This window comes from Gopherus flavomarginatus, chromosome 7, assembly GCF_025201925.1.
Source record: "Gopherus flavomarginatus isolate rGopFla2 chromosome 7, rGopFla2.mat.asm, whole genome shotgun sequence".
Lineage (NCBI taxonomy): Eukaryota > Metazoa > Chordata > Testudines > Testudinidae > Gopherus > Gopherus flavomarginatus.
In genome coordinates this window covers 92,101,975-92,118,278 of record NC_066623.1, presented here as the reverse complement: position 1 = coordinate 92,118,278, position 16,304 = coordinate 92,101,975, and the positions used below count along the sequence as shown (strand labels likewise).

The window sequence follows — 16,304 nt, the reverse complement described above, 5'->3', positions numbered from 1 at the left end:
TTTAGAAATACCCTTTAGGCTCAAAGTTTGCCCATGATACAATCCCTATAAAACAGCCCAGCCAAATCTACTGCAGCTAGTCTAGAGGACAGAGATAAGGAGACAAACATTAAATAGGAGATTTTTAAAAGATGCACATTATTCAGAATATAAAGTGAGGGCCCCAACTCAGAAAGGTAATTCAAGACAGAGGAACTATCTACAAAACAGCTTTTCCAATTCTAGAGACCTTGGAATACCTAAAATCCTTACATTAAAAGATTTCAAAAGTTTCCATCACACCAATTTTTCAGAAGTGTCTCCTGTATATTGGTGCAATCATGGGAAAGGGTGATACGCTGTCATGCTATAGTTATATTGCTTAATGAAGTTTATTGAAGGTATGTGTTTATTATCCAGGCTCAGTGGTTTGAGCAGTGGCCTGCTAAACCCAGGGTTGTGAGTTCAATTCTTAAGGGGGCCGCTTAGGGATCTGAGGCAAAAATCAGTACTTGGTCCTGCTAGTGAAGGCAGGGGGCTGGACTCGATGACCTTTCAAGGTCCCTTCCAGTTCTAGGAGACTGGTATATCTCCAATTAAAAAAAAATCATATTAATTTTAATAGATTAAACAGTGGTCAAATATTCAAGAGTTCTTAAGTCTCATTATCAACATGCAGAAAGTTTGTAGGATTAGCACTGGGAAGATGATTGACCCATATTTTTAAATTCAGAAACTATGTTTATGTTCAGCTAGGGAAAATTAAATAGTTAATCGGGACTATAAATGTTCAAAGTGTCTCATTACAAGTTAATGTCATAGAAAAGCGCTGTGGCTTTCTAACATCACCTTCAGAACAGTTGTACAGAAGGTTGAATAGATTCCTCAGACAAAATCCCACATACTAAGCTTTTTTAGTATAGCAGGCCCTTCAAAGTTGTATTTCGGTACAGCATTGATTTAAAAAAAAAAAAAAAAAGAAAAAGTTTAGAAAAAAACTCTCCAACTCAGTCACAGCACAGCCTACTCATGAATACAAAAGATGACACCCGTCCAACTGTATACTGCATGAACTGCCTTCCCCACCTTTTTTTCTGTTCCCACTGCCTAATGTTCAAATGCAATTACAACAATCACTTGCATCCAAAACTATGATTAGGAGCACTTACCAAATTTCAGTCATACTTTAACGTGATATAGAAGCTGGAAAGAAGAGCTGGTATAAGATCAGCCTACCTACCCAGGGCCAACCACTAAGTGATCTGTGTAGCACAGTAGTCTACAGTTTGACAAACTCTGATCTCTACTAATTACCATTTCACGCTATTGTCCTTTTACATGTCTAGAACCTCCTCATCTTGGCCTCACATCTCAGACCCCATTCAAGCCAGCTACTGAGGGTTGTGACAAGGGTGCGCTGAGAAGGAGGATCATCTGCCAGACATTTAAAGAGGACAATACTGGGAAATGGTAACTGGCAGATAAACATATTCCTAAGTTTTTTTGCACTTAAAGTTACATTTCCTCGCTGTTCACTGTAGCGAAATATAGCTTTGAAGACTGCCATACTGAGAGCTAATCTGAGGAATTTAATAAACATTCTGCACAGCTGTCTTTGAAGGTAATTCCAGAAAGCCACAGAACTTTCTACACTGCTCCAAAAGGCTTTTTCTATCAAAAAAAGGTTCTGTTTTAAACCATACCAACAGAGCTACTGAAAACAGAGCTGAAGCACTATAAAGTACATTGTTGCTTGAAAAACAATAATCAAATATTTTAGAACACCTAATATTATTTTACAAAAGACCAGCACACAGTAGATCCATATGCCGCATACACCAGATAATTATGCTATACATCTAACATACTAGACTAGAAGCAGGTATCTCCCACCTATGCTAAAGAACTCACCTCCCTGTTACTACTAGTAGTTTGTCCCTTAACTTACCTACAAGCCAACACCAAAAATCAGATTTTTCGGGCCAGAAGGAAACCACGAGCAATTCTGTACAGTGTTCTAAGAAAAATGATGAATCACAAAATATGTATATCCATATCTATATACCTGTATCTATCTATATTTTATGTATCTATCTATATACATAAAAACAGTCTATAACCTGATTCATATTTCTGCCTGGCAGATGGCAACACAATGTTCTCAGGTCATTTTACAAAGGACTGTAACAGAAAGGCAAATACAACATGAAAGAAGCTCAATAATACAAATCAGTCATCTAGTACATGCTCCCAATAGATGGCAACAGAGTACTAGAAATACAATGAACCTAAGGCCTTGCTTAACTATTACTGAAACAAGAAGCCATCAGATGGTTATCAGTGGTCCCAATCAAACAAATGCTTATGCCTAACTAACTTTACTCACAGGAGTAGCCTCACTCAAGCCCATGGAACTATTTCCACAAGTAAAGCTACCCAAGGGCACAAGTGTTTATGCAAGATCAAAGCATCTATTAAGAAACCTGGCAGAGGTTTTTCTGTGTGTGAACAGCAAGCTACCTGATGGACAATCTAAGAGGAAATATGAAGACGTATATAGTTTACTAGCAGTGATATGAAGTAAAGAAATCTTTGTGGGCTACTTAACAAGGGCTTCTAAGAAGGAAAGTAAAAACTGGTTTGTTAAAAAGCTTTTGTTGGTGGCCATATTTTGATCTTTGACTATATTTTTGCAACATAGCTTAGAGAAGTGAGAATTTTTCAATGAATAAGTATTGAGCCCCCAAATTCCCATTTTCCAGGCACTTTTCAGCTTACGTCAGACAGAATTATGAGCTACATATTTTTACATCATTTTGCTGTGTGAAACTGGCTAGGAATTAGGGCAAAGTGATGCTTGAAAGTACAGTGATTGAGTTTAGACACAACTGTAAGAATTCTCTAGAGCCTTAGATTTTAGAAATATTTATCTCAAAGTATCAATTTAAACTGAAAACTAGAAGTCCTGTTTTTATCGTACAGTACTGAAGAGAGAATACACTTCATCAATTGGCTGACACTTCCTGTATCCCCTCACTCAATCTTGAATAACATCATGTATACATTACTACATGGAGCTCAAAATCCCAAGCGTTATTGCAGAGTTGCTTCTCTGAGGAACACTTCTCTGTGGCTACTTCTCAAGATTTAAGCTTTATTTTCAAATAAAATATCATATTAGAAGACACAGAAGGCAATCCTCTGGATTTTCAATGGAAAATTAATCTAAAAATAAAAGGGACAATCACATTCCCCCAGAGAAGGGGCTGAGATATTTTTGGTGCAGGCTGGTATGGAGAGGATTTTGCACTTTTTATGAGAATCCTAAATCCACCACAATTTTCTAAAAATAAACGTGGACAGTGCAGACTGGGCTTGCACGCTGAACAGTTGCTGTTGGATGTCAAAATGCAGCAGCATTATATCAGCTATAAAATTCCTTATGGCTGGATTCTCTAGTCTAAAACCACTTTGTGCTATGTAGCCTTAAGCCACTCAGACAACCATGGGGAGAATTCCTCTTGCGCAGATGTTCTCTTCTCCACCAGTGGCTGGATGGAAGAATGAGGCTCAGCAGCCTATTGGACCCGGTGCTGCCCTGCCCTCCCTCTCCTCCCCTGCATTGCATAAGGGGAAGGAGGAGGATGTGTTGGAATGGTACAGGAAGGCGGGTATGGCAGAGCAGAGTGTCACCCTGCCTGACCCTCCAATGAGGCAAGTCAGAAGTGCTCCTATACACCCCGAACTTGCACTGGAGCTGGACTGCCCTGAATCAGGGAGCTGCAGCCCCCCCCACCCACGTCAGATGGAGTAGAGAATCAAAGCCTCACTCATTAAAATATACTGCATGTTCACAGACTTCATATTGAGTATAAAACAGGTGGGTACAGCAACAGTATATGTTCTCTATTCATACTACATTAAAGTATATGAACCAAAACTGAATATTTTTTATATTATATATATACACAGACACAGACACACACACACACCTGGTTTCCAAGCCACCTAAGTTAGGATCCAGAGGAATGGTCTGTGTTGTAATTTCCACCTTTCGTACACTGCCAAAGAAGTCCGTTATCAGAACATTCTGAGGATCTCGCTGAAAAAGATCAGTCCGGTGTCCAGGTGTAGAAACACACAAACTTCTAGGGCACACCTGAAACTGAACACAAAAAGGATAGTTACATTTTCCCTCTCACATTTACTCTTTAAATTAGTTTCTGTTGGTGTCTGTCAGAATATTGTTGGGAAAGTAGAGACAACCGCTAAACAAAATCAGCATTGATTTCCCTGGTATCAATAACACATACAATGGTTTTCCACACTTAGAAAAAGCGATTTAACTAAAGAACTAAGAAGTGTTGTTTTGTCAAGATTATGCATTTAGAAACCTTTTTTGCTCCTGATATGAATGTAACTCCCATTAACTCTAATGGCAAATTAATATTAAAGAGGAGTTATATGCAACTCTTCTGGGAGAAAACAAGCCGTTCATCAGAACAAGCTGTTTTTCAATGTACATGTGGTAACTTCTGAAAAATAAAACTAGGTGGGAATCCTATAGGTTGATCAAAGGGAGGTAAGTGAGGCTGGATAAGTGCTCGCACAGCCTTGGAAAGTCTACTGAGTAGCTAATTAAAAAGGTTGCAAAAAAGAAGCAAGAATTTGGATTCTTGACATAGGTCCAGAGGAGCCAAAATCCCAAGAGTTGTTTCCCTTCTACAGCCTGAAAATTAACTATGAATTAGAATCATCATATATTAAAAAAAATTTAGACTTATTTTAAGTTATTGTAGATATGTCTGCAGCTTACGCAGCATATTATCCACAGATCAGTTCCACGGCTATGCTGAATTCCAAAATGCAGCACTGACACTCCTGTAAAGGCACAGCCACCAAGGGAAGGAAGCAGTAACAAACTTATCCAGGTTTTCCTTAGATCTCAAGAAATTCGAGATAGCAAAGACTTTACTGAGACTAAGTAGGCATCAGAGGAGACAAACTCAACTTAGTATTTCAAGTGACTGTAAACGTTTATTAAATAAGTAATACAACAAGACATATGGTTCTATCAACTTCTGAAAGCAGGGGCACAAAAGGGGATGATAGCATCATTGCTCTATGCATCATTGCTGTCCATCCTCCTCTCCCGCCACAACCCTCCCATTTCTGTAATTCTGTAAACATGGCGTTTCAGATCTAGACATGTACCTTCTTTCCAAAACCATAACAAACTCTCCTAAACCCATGGTCTAACCAGGTCTGTATTTCCATTCAAAGTATTGCACTAGGTTGGGGTCAGCAGCCTTTCAGAAGTGGTGTGCTGAGTCTTCATTTATTCACTCTAATTTAAGGTTTTGCGTGCCAGTAATACATTTTAATGTTTTTAGAAGGTCTCTTTCTATAAGTCTGTAATATATAACTAAACTATTGTTGTATGTAAAGTAAATAACGTTTTTAAAATGTTTAAGAAGCGTCATTTAAATTTAAATTAAAATACAGAGCCCCCCGGACCGGTGGATAGGACCTGGGCAGTGAGAGTGCCACTGAAAATCAGCTTGCATGATGCCTTTGGCACACGTGCCATAGGCTGCTTACCCCTGCACTAGGGTATCTCCAAATCTCACTTAGGTATGAGGGAACACCCTATCTTTCTAACCTCTTATGGCAAGGTTTGGCGGGTTACTGCCAATCCATGAGAAGCCACTTGACCATAAATTAAACACACAACATTATTAGGGCTGTGGAGGACTCTGGCTATAGTTCTTACTGCTAGGACCAGGTATCCAAATTATTACAATCCTCCAAAACCCAATAAATGCAATCCAAGACCATTTCCCTGCCATTGCTTAGGGAAAGCGCACATCTACAATCTAAAATGAACACCAGTAGTCTTTACAGCACTTTTACAACCACTGTGGACTCCAATCCCTGGATATAGCGTGCAGCAGTCTTGAAATAAGACTTTGATTTATATAACACCTTCCATCCAAGGACCTCAAGATTAAGTATCATTACTCTCCCAACTATAAAATGAAAAGACTGAGAAAAGAGAAATTACTTGTTCATGACCACACAGCGAGTCAGTAGCAGATTTGTGAATATGACCCCACTCTTCTGAGTCTCAGTCTTCAGCTCCCCAGTAGATATTGCTGCCTCTGATAGGACATAGGAAATACAAAACCAAATGGAGGATTGGAATGTGGGAACAGTTCTTTAGTGACAGGAAGAGAAAGAGCAAAGATTCCTCCAACCTCGTTTAAGGATGGCAAGAAACTACCAGGCAGCTAGACTAGTATTTTCTCTTCCCATTAGAACACACGATGTACTAGACTAGTAACTCGATGGTGCTGGCTATTATCAGGTGCTTTTATTACCATTGAAAAAAAACTGAGTGTTTGAACCAAAATGTGTTGCCAAATATCTGCTTTAAAAAAAAAAAAAATAGGAGGAACAGCTCAATATTATTTCCTATGTACCTGGCAGAAAATATGCAAGAAGCCAGACAACTATGTCACTAGGCAGGTCTCCTGGGCTCACCGTAACACAGCTTATGCAGCATGATGTAGTAGTATAGAAAACAGAACAGTTAGTCTTAGGTAGCAATAAAATCAGAGTGGTCCAGTTGATGAGACCTATTCATGAAAGATATCAGAGAAAACAGAACCTTCACTTCCACATAGCTGCCAACATCCATGTTTGTTCCATCCCATTTACACTTGGGGTGCACACTCATTGCACAGCTAATGTCATCTTGGAGGATTACATCTGTGTTTTTAGGCATGGCACTTACACTCTCCAGCTCTTTGTTAACTCACCAACTCTGGATCCTACCCATGTCCTACCCACTCTTCAAAGCATTTTGCCTTCTCTTGCAGGCAACCCTGTAGTTTACTGTTCCAACTTCATTATATACTGGCACAGGAAAGTGATCAGAAGCAGGAGAGAAGTCTAGTTTTCTATGGTTATTCTTAACCAGCATTAGCAGCTCTGGAATTGGAGAGACACACACTGGCCCAAGAGCTGGGCACACGGATGAGTTTGGCTGTACATCTTCAGATAAGTGAATAGAAGAGAGACTTCCTCTCTGGCCATCTTGCAAATCACAACTTCTTAAAGAGAAAGATCAGTCATGTTCCCTTCACTCTTAGCTCCTCAAAGAGCACAACCTTAAAAATCTAAATCTTTAAAGCCCGTGAATATCCATAATATTTGTATTTTTTAATTCACAAATTATTGAAGACATAAGTCTTCTACACTGTAGCTATGCCATCAAGCCACTACACTGGCAAGGAATGTTATAAAACATTGAGTAACTGTAACAATTTTATATTTCTGTAATGTCAACACCACCACAAATGGAGGTGTATAAATGATTCAACAAACTATGAATGACTTTTCAAAGCACATCATCCATAACTTTAATCTATCAGTTCCCAACAGAATTTCAAACCTAGCACCAAAGGTTTTTGATTGAAATTGATTCCATTGCAAACAGCTTCAAAGACCTCAAAGCAATAGCTGCTTACTAATTCTTCTTTATGTTAACTACTGAAGGCACACGACAACAACAGTTCTTTTATCTGAAAGCCCATTGATCTGCTCTTTCATTGGTGAAATAGTCGTGACAAATTCTTCTATTTTATTCCTATAAAACTGCCAATTTAAAAAATCCTCCCTCTTTCAATGGGTACATTCTAAGAGTGAATGAAATCTGTGATAAACTGTATATGAAAGGGATTTAAAAGATATCTTTAAAAACCCAAGACCATCCTCCTTTGGGGTCAATTGTGCTTTTATCACAAGCCCAGAAGAAAGGGAGCTGTGTTAGCTATGCTGCCCCAGGAATTTTTCAGGAACCAGTCTGCAACCCTGAGTGCATCCCTTCTCTGCCTAGCTCAGTGTATCTTCCTCTATCATGCTAAACTGAGACACCAATAAAAATAAACCCATGAGAACTATATACTGTCTATCAGAAAATAACCAGTTTGCTCTGGAAAGTTAAGGTAACTGCAGAGGATAAGTAATTAACAATTCAATTATTTCATTGATCTGTTCATCTGAAGGGCATATTTTGCTTCCAGAAGTATAGATTTTATTTCAATCCATTGTGCCAACATTCACCTCTATCTGCTACAATAAAGTTCAGTTCTGAATTCATGAGAAGAGTTTTGCTCTGCTACACACAGATAACAAAACCACTCTGCCTTTTTAGGCTTGATATCAGTCAAATATCAAGTTGGAAGTATCAGGAGTGCTAAAAGAAATAATCTGGTTGAAAAATACAAATAAATAAATAATGAAAGTGTTAGGTGTATGGATAGCTCACTTTGCCATACGCATTAGCTGCCAGGCAAAAGCTCATGCATGTAAATAACTATTAAAAATGAATGTTGGGAGTATTCAGAAAGTCAGAACTTCATTTTGGCCTAATCCTGTTTTATGTCGTCATGCTAAAAATCATGCCATCAACTTTAAATTACATTTCAAAGTGATCTTATTAATTAGTTCAGCTAACCAGAGGTGGGTGTGGCAAAAGGGATTTATGTGATCTTTGGATATACAAAGAAGGAGTGGTAAGTAGGAGTAAGGAAGGCACTGTACAGAGCATTGGTGAGACCAATACTGTATCCAGCTTCGGGGTCCACATTTTAAATAGGATGTTGAAAAACTGGACATGCTGCAAAGAAGATGCACAAAAAAAGATTAGAGAGCTAGAAAAATATGTGTTACAGTGAGAGACTTTAGGAGCTCAATCCGTTTTGTTTATCAAAAATTAGATTGAGGGATGAAATGACTGCAGCATATAAATACATTCATGTGAAGATAATATCAGGCACTACAGAGCTCTTTAATCTGGAGAAGAAAAGCAAAACACAAGCCAGATGCCAAAAAAATACAAGTGCTCCCAATTCCACCTTCTGCCTTTTGCAGCAGCCCCTAGTGGAGGCGGCTAGACTGACTCTTGCTCAATTTCAGCCCCAGGTTCTTCCTTTCCAATGGTTCAACTCACCCTGCAGCACTCCCTGATGTAACAATGTGGCACTGCAGAAGGTCTTCATCTCTAGCATCCTTTGCTGACCTCTTCTTAGGCCACGTGATGGCTTGTTTCTGTCTATACTTTCCATGACCTAGCTCTCCGGCCAGGTCACCTTTCAGTTCAGTCAGGATAACAGAAGTCCAACTGAAACATCCAGACAAATGAGTCTTCTGCTCCTTTTGGACTTTTCTCTTCATCTCTACTCTTGACTCCTAAGGAGTTCTATGCTCCTTAAAAGGAGCACTGCCTTCCCACGGCTTCCCCCCGGATGCACTTCTACCCAGCAGATTTTCTTTTGGATGACAAAGTATAGAAATAGATGTAGATTTTTCCTCTAACCTAGAGAACATGAGTTTAGTTTATAAAATTTACTCAAATAAGTCAGAGATTAAAACCAGAAAAATGGCCCCTTTTGTGGGTTAGCAATGGGTTTAATCTTTACCCACAATAAATGCTGTCTATTGCAGCTCTAGGCTGTATGGATTGAACACTACCTGGGGAGATGCTCCTCAGTCATCTGGCACCTTGTGGTATGTCAGTCATTCTATAAAGTGTTCCTGCTGTAGACATTTAAGAGGCAACACAGACAAATGCAGCCCAGAATTAGTTTATATTCCTAAGTCTTTACATTCTCGAAGACTGCAAACAGCCACTTCTGCACAAAATAAAGGCACTCTACAAGCAAATACGTGCTTCTTGGCTAAGAAAAATAATTAAGACTAGATACTAAGTATTTAAGAATTTAAAACATTGGAGTATGCCAATAACAATTACTTAGTTTAAAAAAATCTCTCTCAAGAGTACAATTATTTTTACAGTATCTATTAATACATGAATTTTACTAAATGCTAAAAAAAGGGGGAGGGTCAGGAAGAATAAATTATTTACACTTTAATACAGAGTCTGGATGACAGTAGGGGCAAACTTTTCCTAATCAAAAAATTATTTGAAATTGACAGGGGATAGCACTAGGGACATAAATAAGCAAAGTAACAAAAGATAAAATTACTTTAAAAAATTTGAAAGAGAAAAATGTGGTAACATTTGGTAGACATGCGTAACCTGAGGTTTCACTCAATTTAAGAAAAATCACCAGAAGCAGCATGTCATGGATAGAGTAAAGATGCTTCACTCTGTAATATGGTAACATCCTGTTAAGTAGATAGAGATATGACGACTATATTACTGTACGTTTCTCTAAACAGAAGCTCACTGCTATAACGATTACTGTTTTGACTCTGATATTTACATGGTAAGGATTTGTAATCCTGTTAAAACTTCCTAAATAAACAAATAGTTAAGGAAAAAAAAGAAAAGGAAGAATAAGCATAACTATACCATAAACAGTGTAAACTGAAATACCCTCAAGAGTAGATTACGGGCCGAACTGTTGCCTGGGCTACAGAGTGGCACTGGGACATAAAAGGCCACAAGGTTCCCCTTTCTGCTCCAGTAACATGCAGCACGGGTAGCAGTGTCAGAGGACAGAGTCTGCAGAGCCACTACATCCCGAAGCCATGCAGGTGGGCAGGAGGGTTGGGAAATGGGCGGAGTAGAGCACAGCAAGCAGGAAGACCTTATTCTCTGCAACATTATGGTGCCAAGAGCTCAGGTGGGTCTGAGAGAGAGGTGTTTTAAGAAAAATGGCTGCTCTGAATATCATAGGGTATAGGAACACCTTGAAGTTGCTGTACTGCTTCCTAAAAGATTACACACTAGGAATAACAGGATACAATTCCTTTGAAAAACAGCACATGGAAGTCAGAGCCACCAACAGTCTACCAGTTCAGATCAGACAGGCCAATACAACAGCAATTAATCTGACAATCAAAACTGGATTCTTCGCAAGGCACGAATATCTCCATCCAAATACCCATACCCACACCCAAAACCAGGAGACTGTTCATTTAGTCACTATTTTGAAATGATCCTGCCTAATAAATTTTAGATGTTCTATAATCACACAGAACTATGCTATAAACAAAGTACTCATAACCTGAATTTCTTCTGGTATAAGCAGAAAGCTTTTCCAACAGATTGCTGCCACTGTGTTTTCCTCCTGAGTTCAAACTGATAGTGTCACATATTCCTTAAAAATTGTAACCAACATAAATGCTCTTGAATAAATGCCATTTAATTTGGATTTTTTTTCTTCTAAATAAGAAGAATCCAGAGACTAAGAGTGAAATTAAATATAGACATATGACCCAGTTTTTCCTCTTTCCCATTTTATATTCAGCCTTTGTAGAGAAAGATGTTATCAGTTAAAGGCTTTAAAAAAGACCTTTACTATCACAAAAGCAACATTTACTACTACAAGGAAAATGATTAAGGAGCAACTATCTGCGGATGCTGCAGAAGTGAGTTACTACTTATGATGGATCGTATATGTATCAGATTCCTTAGATTTGTTAATAGAAGCCAAGTACCTGTTTGACAGTTCAGATGCATTATGTATAGTATATGCTTTCAGCAAGCAATTTTGGCCATTTTCAGAACAAAAACTAATAGGATTTAATCCTTCTGAGATGAAACATGATAAAAATCCTTTAAAATCTGGAATATTCAATTTCAGAAAGAAAACAATTACACTATTAAGCAATGATACATACTAGAATATCCGATACCTTAAAATGGAGAGCTTTTAGCACTCTCTTCTATATAGATTGTTTGTATAGCTAATTTTAAAAAAATATCTTATTGGAGGAGACAGGAGCAATCTACTAATATGCTCACCTATTGTATGTAAGTAATGCATATTTGCCCTATCATAAAATTAGGTACTATATACACCTCTCCAATTATTATCTTTATAAAAGTAATAGAAACTAAAAGGAAAACTTGGATAAACTTGATCCCATTTAAACTGCTTGCTACATAAAGCACAAAATGACAACCATTGCCTCTTGCACAAGGCAAGGGGTTTATTCTGACGGTCTGCCTAGGAGGTTACCGGAACCAGAAAACTTGCAGGGGGAAAACAAAAAGGATTACTTACTTGTACAGAAACCATTGTTCTCTGAGATGCGTTGTGCACATACATTCTGCTGCAGGTACCTGTGCACACAAAGTACTTGAGTCAGAGACTTTTGTCACCAGTACCACTAGGCAGCACATGTGCCCTGCTCGCCTCGTGCCATCATCTTCCCCTCTGTTCCTTAACACTGCTGTATATAATTTCAAAGGTAGCAGGGAAGGTGGGAGAGTTGTGGAATGTGTATGTCCACAACACACCTCAAAGAACAACAGGTATTCTACAGGTAAGTAACCATTTTTTCCCCTTTGAGTGACTGTGCATGTATATATTCCACTCCAAGTAACTCATCAGCAGTTCCCTTACAAGCAGGGGGACTTCAGATAAACTGAATAGAGGCTATAATCCCAGCTTGCAAAAGTCGGCATCATTTCAAGAGACTTGAGTAATGGCATAATAAAAGGACAGAGTATATGCAGATGATCATGCCTTACAGATACCAGCTACTGAAACATTGCTCAGAAAGGCTGATGAAGTGGGCTGAGCCCTAGTGGAGTGAGCCACTATTCTCAATGGAGGAGAGATTTTAGTAAGATCATAGCAGAGCTTAATATAGTAAAAATCCAATGTGAGATTTGCTGAGTTGACACTGATTGACTCTTAACTCTCTCATCACAGGCTATCAAAGCCTGGGAGATCCAGGCCAAAGCTCAACGAACATCCAATGTATAAAGTAGTTTGCCAGCTTTAGAAGCATGAGGTTTCAGAAAAAAATCACTGGCAAATAAATAGTTTGATTTAGGTGGAAAGTGGACACTACCTTGTGAGGTTGCCTAAGGGAAACCTTGTCTTTATGGAAAAACCATGAAAGGAGGATAAGCCAGGAGAGCTTGAAGTTCTGAAATGGTTCTAGCAGAAGTGGTTGCCACCAGAAAAGCACTCTTCATAGACAACAACAACAAAAGTGAGGTTGTTTCCATAGACTCAAATAGGGTGGTGCTATGAGTTTGGAGAGGACTAGACTGAGATTCCAGACCAGTAAAGGATCAGGCACAGGAGGATAAATGTTAGGTAGGTATTTCAAGAACCAGGAAATGAGCAGGTGAGAAAAAGCGTAAAACCCACCTACTGGTGGATGTTGTGCAGAAAAGGAAGCCAGGCAAACTCTCATGGAAATAACAGAAAGGCCTGATGATTTCAGGTGCAACAGATAGTCCAGCACATGTGTAACTGGTGTGTGAGGGCCATAAATGTTGAGATTGTGCTCAAATCGAAAATCTCTTTGCTGCATATGTGGGTCTAGTGAATTCTTTTCAGCTGCTCACCAAAAAGGTTTGAACCTCTGAGGAGCACAATTTCTCATGAAAATTCAAGCAGAGATCATCCAAGGTAAAGAGATTGGAGGTTGGAATACAGAGACTTGCCTTGGTTCTGGGACAGAAGATCCTCAACTAGTGGTAGAGTTATTGGTGCCTAGATGGAAAGCTGATATAGGTCCATGAATCAATACTGTCTTGCACATGCTGATGCAATAAGGATTAATGTTGCTTTGTCTCTTTTCAGATTCCTGAGTGCCCTCTGAATGAGAAGAACTGGAGGGAACGCATATAGGAGATGACTGGATTACGAAAGAAGAAAAGCATCTGTGATGGAACCCAGACTGAAGCCCACCTTGGAGCAAAAGCTCGTGCACCTCTTGTTCAGGTTGGTCATGAAAAAGTCTATTGCTGCGTACCGCCAGCAGGGAAAGATCTGATGGAGAGCGTCCTTCCTGACTGACTGACCACTCTCGTTCCCGGAAGGTGAAAAGCCTTCAGGGAAGCATTGTGATGAATGCATAAATTGCACAGGAGGATCCCCCCGGGCACAAGTGAGGCTATCTTGCACTTCCCCTGCTTGTTCAGATATAACATGGCAGTGGTTTTGTCTGTAAGAATTGCTATCACTTGATTCTTGATGGTGGACAAATATCTCGCAGGCCCAAAGAATAGTCTAGAGCACAAACACATTTATGTGGAGTGAAATTTCCAGAGATGACTAAAGAGCTTGCCTCCAGAGTTGACCAAGATGGGATCCTCAAACTTTAAGAGATGCATCTGTTACCAGAGTCAATCAGTTCTGGGGATAAAAACAGAATTCCTTTGCACACGTTGTGGGGATCCAACCGCCAACCAAGAGACCAAAGCACTTATGCTGCTACACAAATCCGTACGTCTGTCCAGAAGGTGCCTGGGAAGACAATATATCTATTGGAGCCAGGCCTGCAGAGAGCAAAGGTGAAGTTTGGAATGCAAAGCTCCGTATGTGCTATTAGGCCATATGGGCCAGAAGCTGAAGCAGGCACACACTGATGTTGTGGGGGTGGACTTGAGGCTTTTTAAGAGAAAGGTTACAGACTGAAACCTTCTCTGGGAGGCAAGCCCTGGTTATTATGCTGCCAAGGTCTACTCCTATATAGATTAAAGTCCGTTACCATCAGAAATCTTCTCATCACTTAGGTACTTATGGACTGTAATCAAGTCACTTCTGAACTTAATAAGATAAACAGATTGATCTTCCTAAGCCTTTCACGGCAAGCTAGTTTTCCAGACCTCAAGTCATCATTCTTGTAAAGCTCTTTTCTGACCCTTTTCACTTTTTCAGCATCCTTTTAGAAGTGTGAGACCAGACCTAGACACATTATTCTAGTAATTGTCTCACCTATGCTGCCTTGCTATTTCTACTTGATAGTTTCTTGATTATATAGCCAAAAATCATATCAGCCCTCTTAATCACAGCATTGCATTGGGCGCTCACATTCACTGATTAACCACCACGACCCCAAGCCTTTTGCAGAGTCACCAGCTTTCCAGAGTACAGTCCTCTATCCTGTAAGTGACCTAAATGTCTTGTTTCTACGTATTTGCCCTTATATTTGGCTGTAGTAAAAACCCATATTTAAACACAAATCACTTAGATACATACTGTTCTGGTAAAATGGATCTGTCATTTGTCACTCCAGCAATTTGATCGTCATCTAAACTTTACTAGCAATGATTTTTTGTTTTCTTCCAGATTAGACAAAAATACTGAATTACATTGGGCCAAGAATAGATTCCTGGGGACCTCACTAACATCACACCATTTGGATGATGATTCCCCATCTACAATTACTTTTGACTTAGAGATCTGTCTGTTAACCAGTTTTTAATCTATTTATACTGAATTTATATAGTGCTAATTTTTAAAATCAGGCCTGGACAAGGAATTTGTTCTTCTTTAAGCAGGTACCCTGCAGAGAAATTCAGTAACTGACCAAAGTATTCCCTTTAATTTCTCACAAAACATGAGCTGATTATTTTATCAGGGTTTAGAGTTATGGCTCTTAGGGATCCCTCAGGATGAAAGCATGGTGGGATTTGACTTCTGCAACTGGAAGTCAGATTCCCTGAAGTTCATTCACACATTGTCTCAATATAATACAGTGTATTCTGATTGCAAATCGTGACATACATTTGTGTTTTCTTTCTTTTTTTGGGGGGGAGGGGCGCGCGGGGGTCAGTGATGCAAGTCTCCTTATCCCTCAGATAGTATTTGGGTATAATATGCTACTACAGGGTTTGCTGTACTATTTCAATTTATTGCTGAATACTCTGAATTTGGCCACTGAAAAACCAATACAATTATAATTAAAAATAAGGAATACACAGGACTTTTCTGTTATTTTGTGGTTGTCAACATTTTTACAAGTTATTAAAGCGATGGAAATGATAGAGGATTTACAGACTTGCTATGTCATCAACAAGATCTGCATTAACATTTCTAATTAGCTGAACCAGTTCGCACCATTTTCCAGATGGCTATTTATACACTTCAAACTCCTGCTGAATTTCTGGTACTGTTTCTTTTTATAAGACAATTAATTCCCTTGACTACAGATTGAGTGTTCCAGCCAAATTCACTCAAACAATGTTTTTTTTTAAATATGTACATAAATCAACAGAAAAGCTACTTAATCCTTGTGACATCAGTTTTGTTCTAAAATTCTCCAAATCCCATCATAAATTAGAATATGATGTAATGAAATGGATTTTCGTACTCTTGGTAGTAAAATGTTGGCATATTAGTCACTGAATCAATTCTATGTCAACACAAAATCTGCCACTGTGGGCTGCTTTGTGTGAAATCTACTACACCTCATCTAGCAGCAAGGCTGACACCAGTCTCCACAGACATTGACATAAAATGTTTGAACAGCTGCTCCTTTTACTGAAATGGAGATTTAATGTGTGTGGTCAATGCTGGCTCTTAAGTCTCTGACAACAGTAT

At 39.0% G+C, this 16,304-nt stretch overlaps 1 protein-coding gene across 4 annotated transcripts in view; it reads right to left on the bottom strand.

The window, feature by feature from the left end:
- Positions 1-16,304, bottom strand: part of PIGK (phosphatidylinositol glycan anchor biosynthesis class K) — a 123,737-nt gene that overhangs the window by 87,175 nt on the left and 20,258 nt on the right. For all 4 annotated transcript variants that reach the window (XR_007775426.1, XM_050961894.1, XM_050961893.1 and 1 more), the window contains exon 9: positions 3,972-4,144. Coding sequence is in view for 3 of the 4 variants with exons in the window: in XM_050961894.1 (XP_050817851.1) it covers positions 3,972-4,144 (173 nt within the window). In the remaining variant the exon portion in view is untranslated. The remainder of the gene's footprint in view (positions 1-3,971; positions 4,145-16,304) is intronic.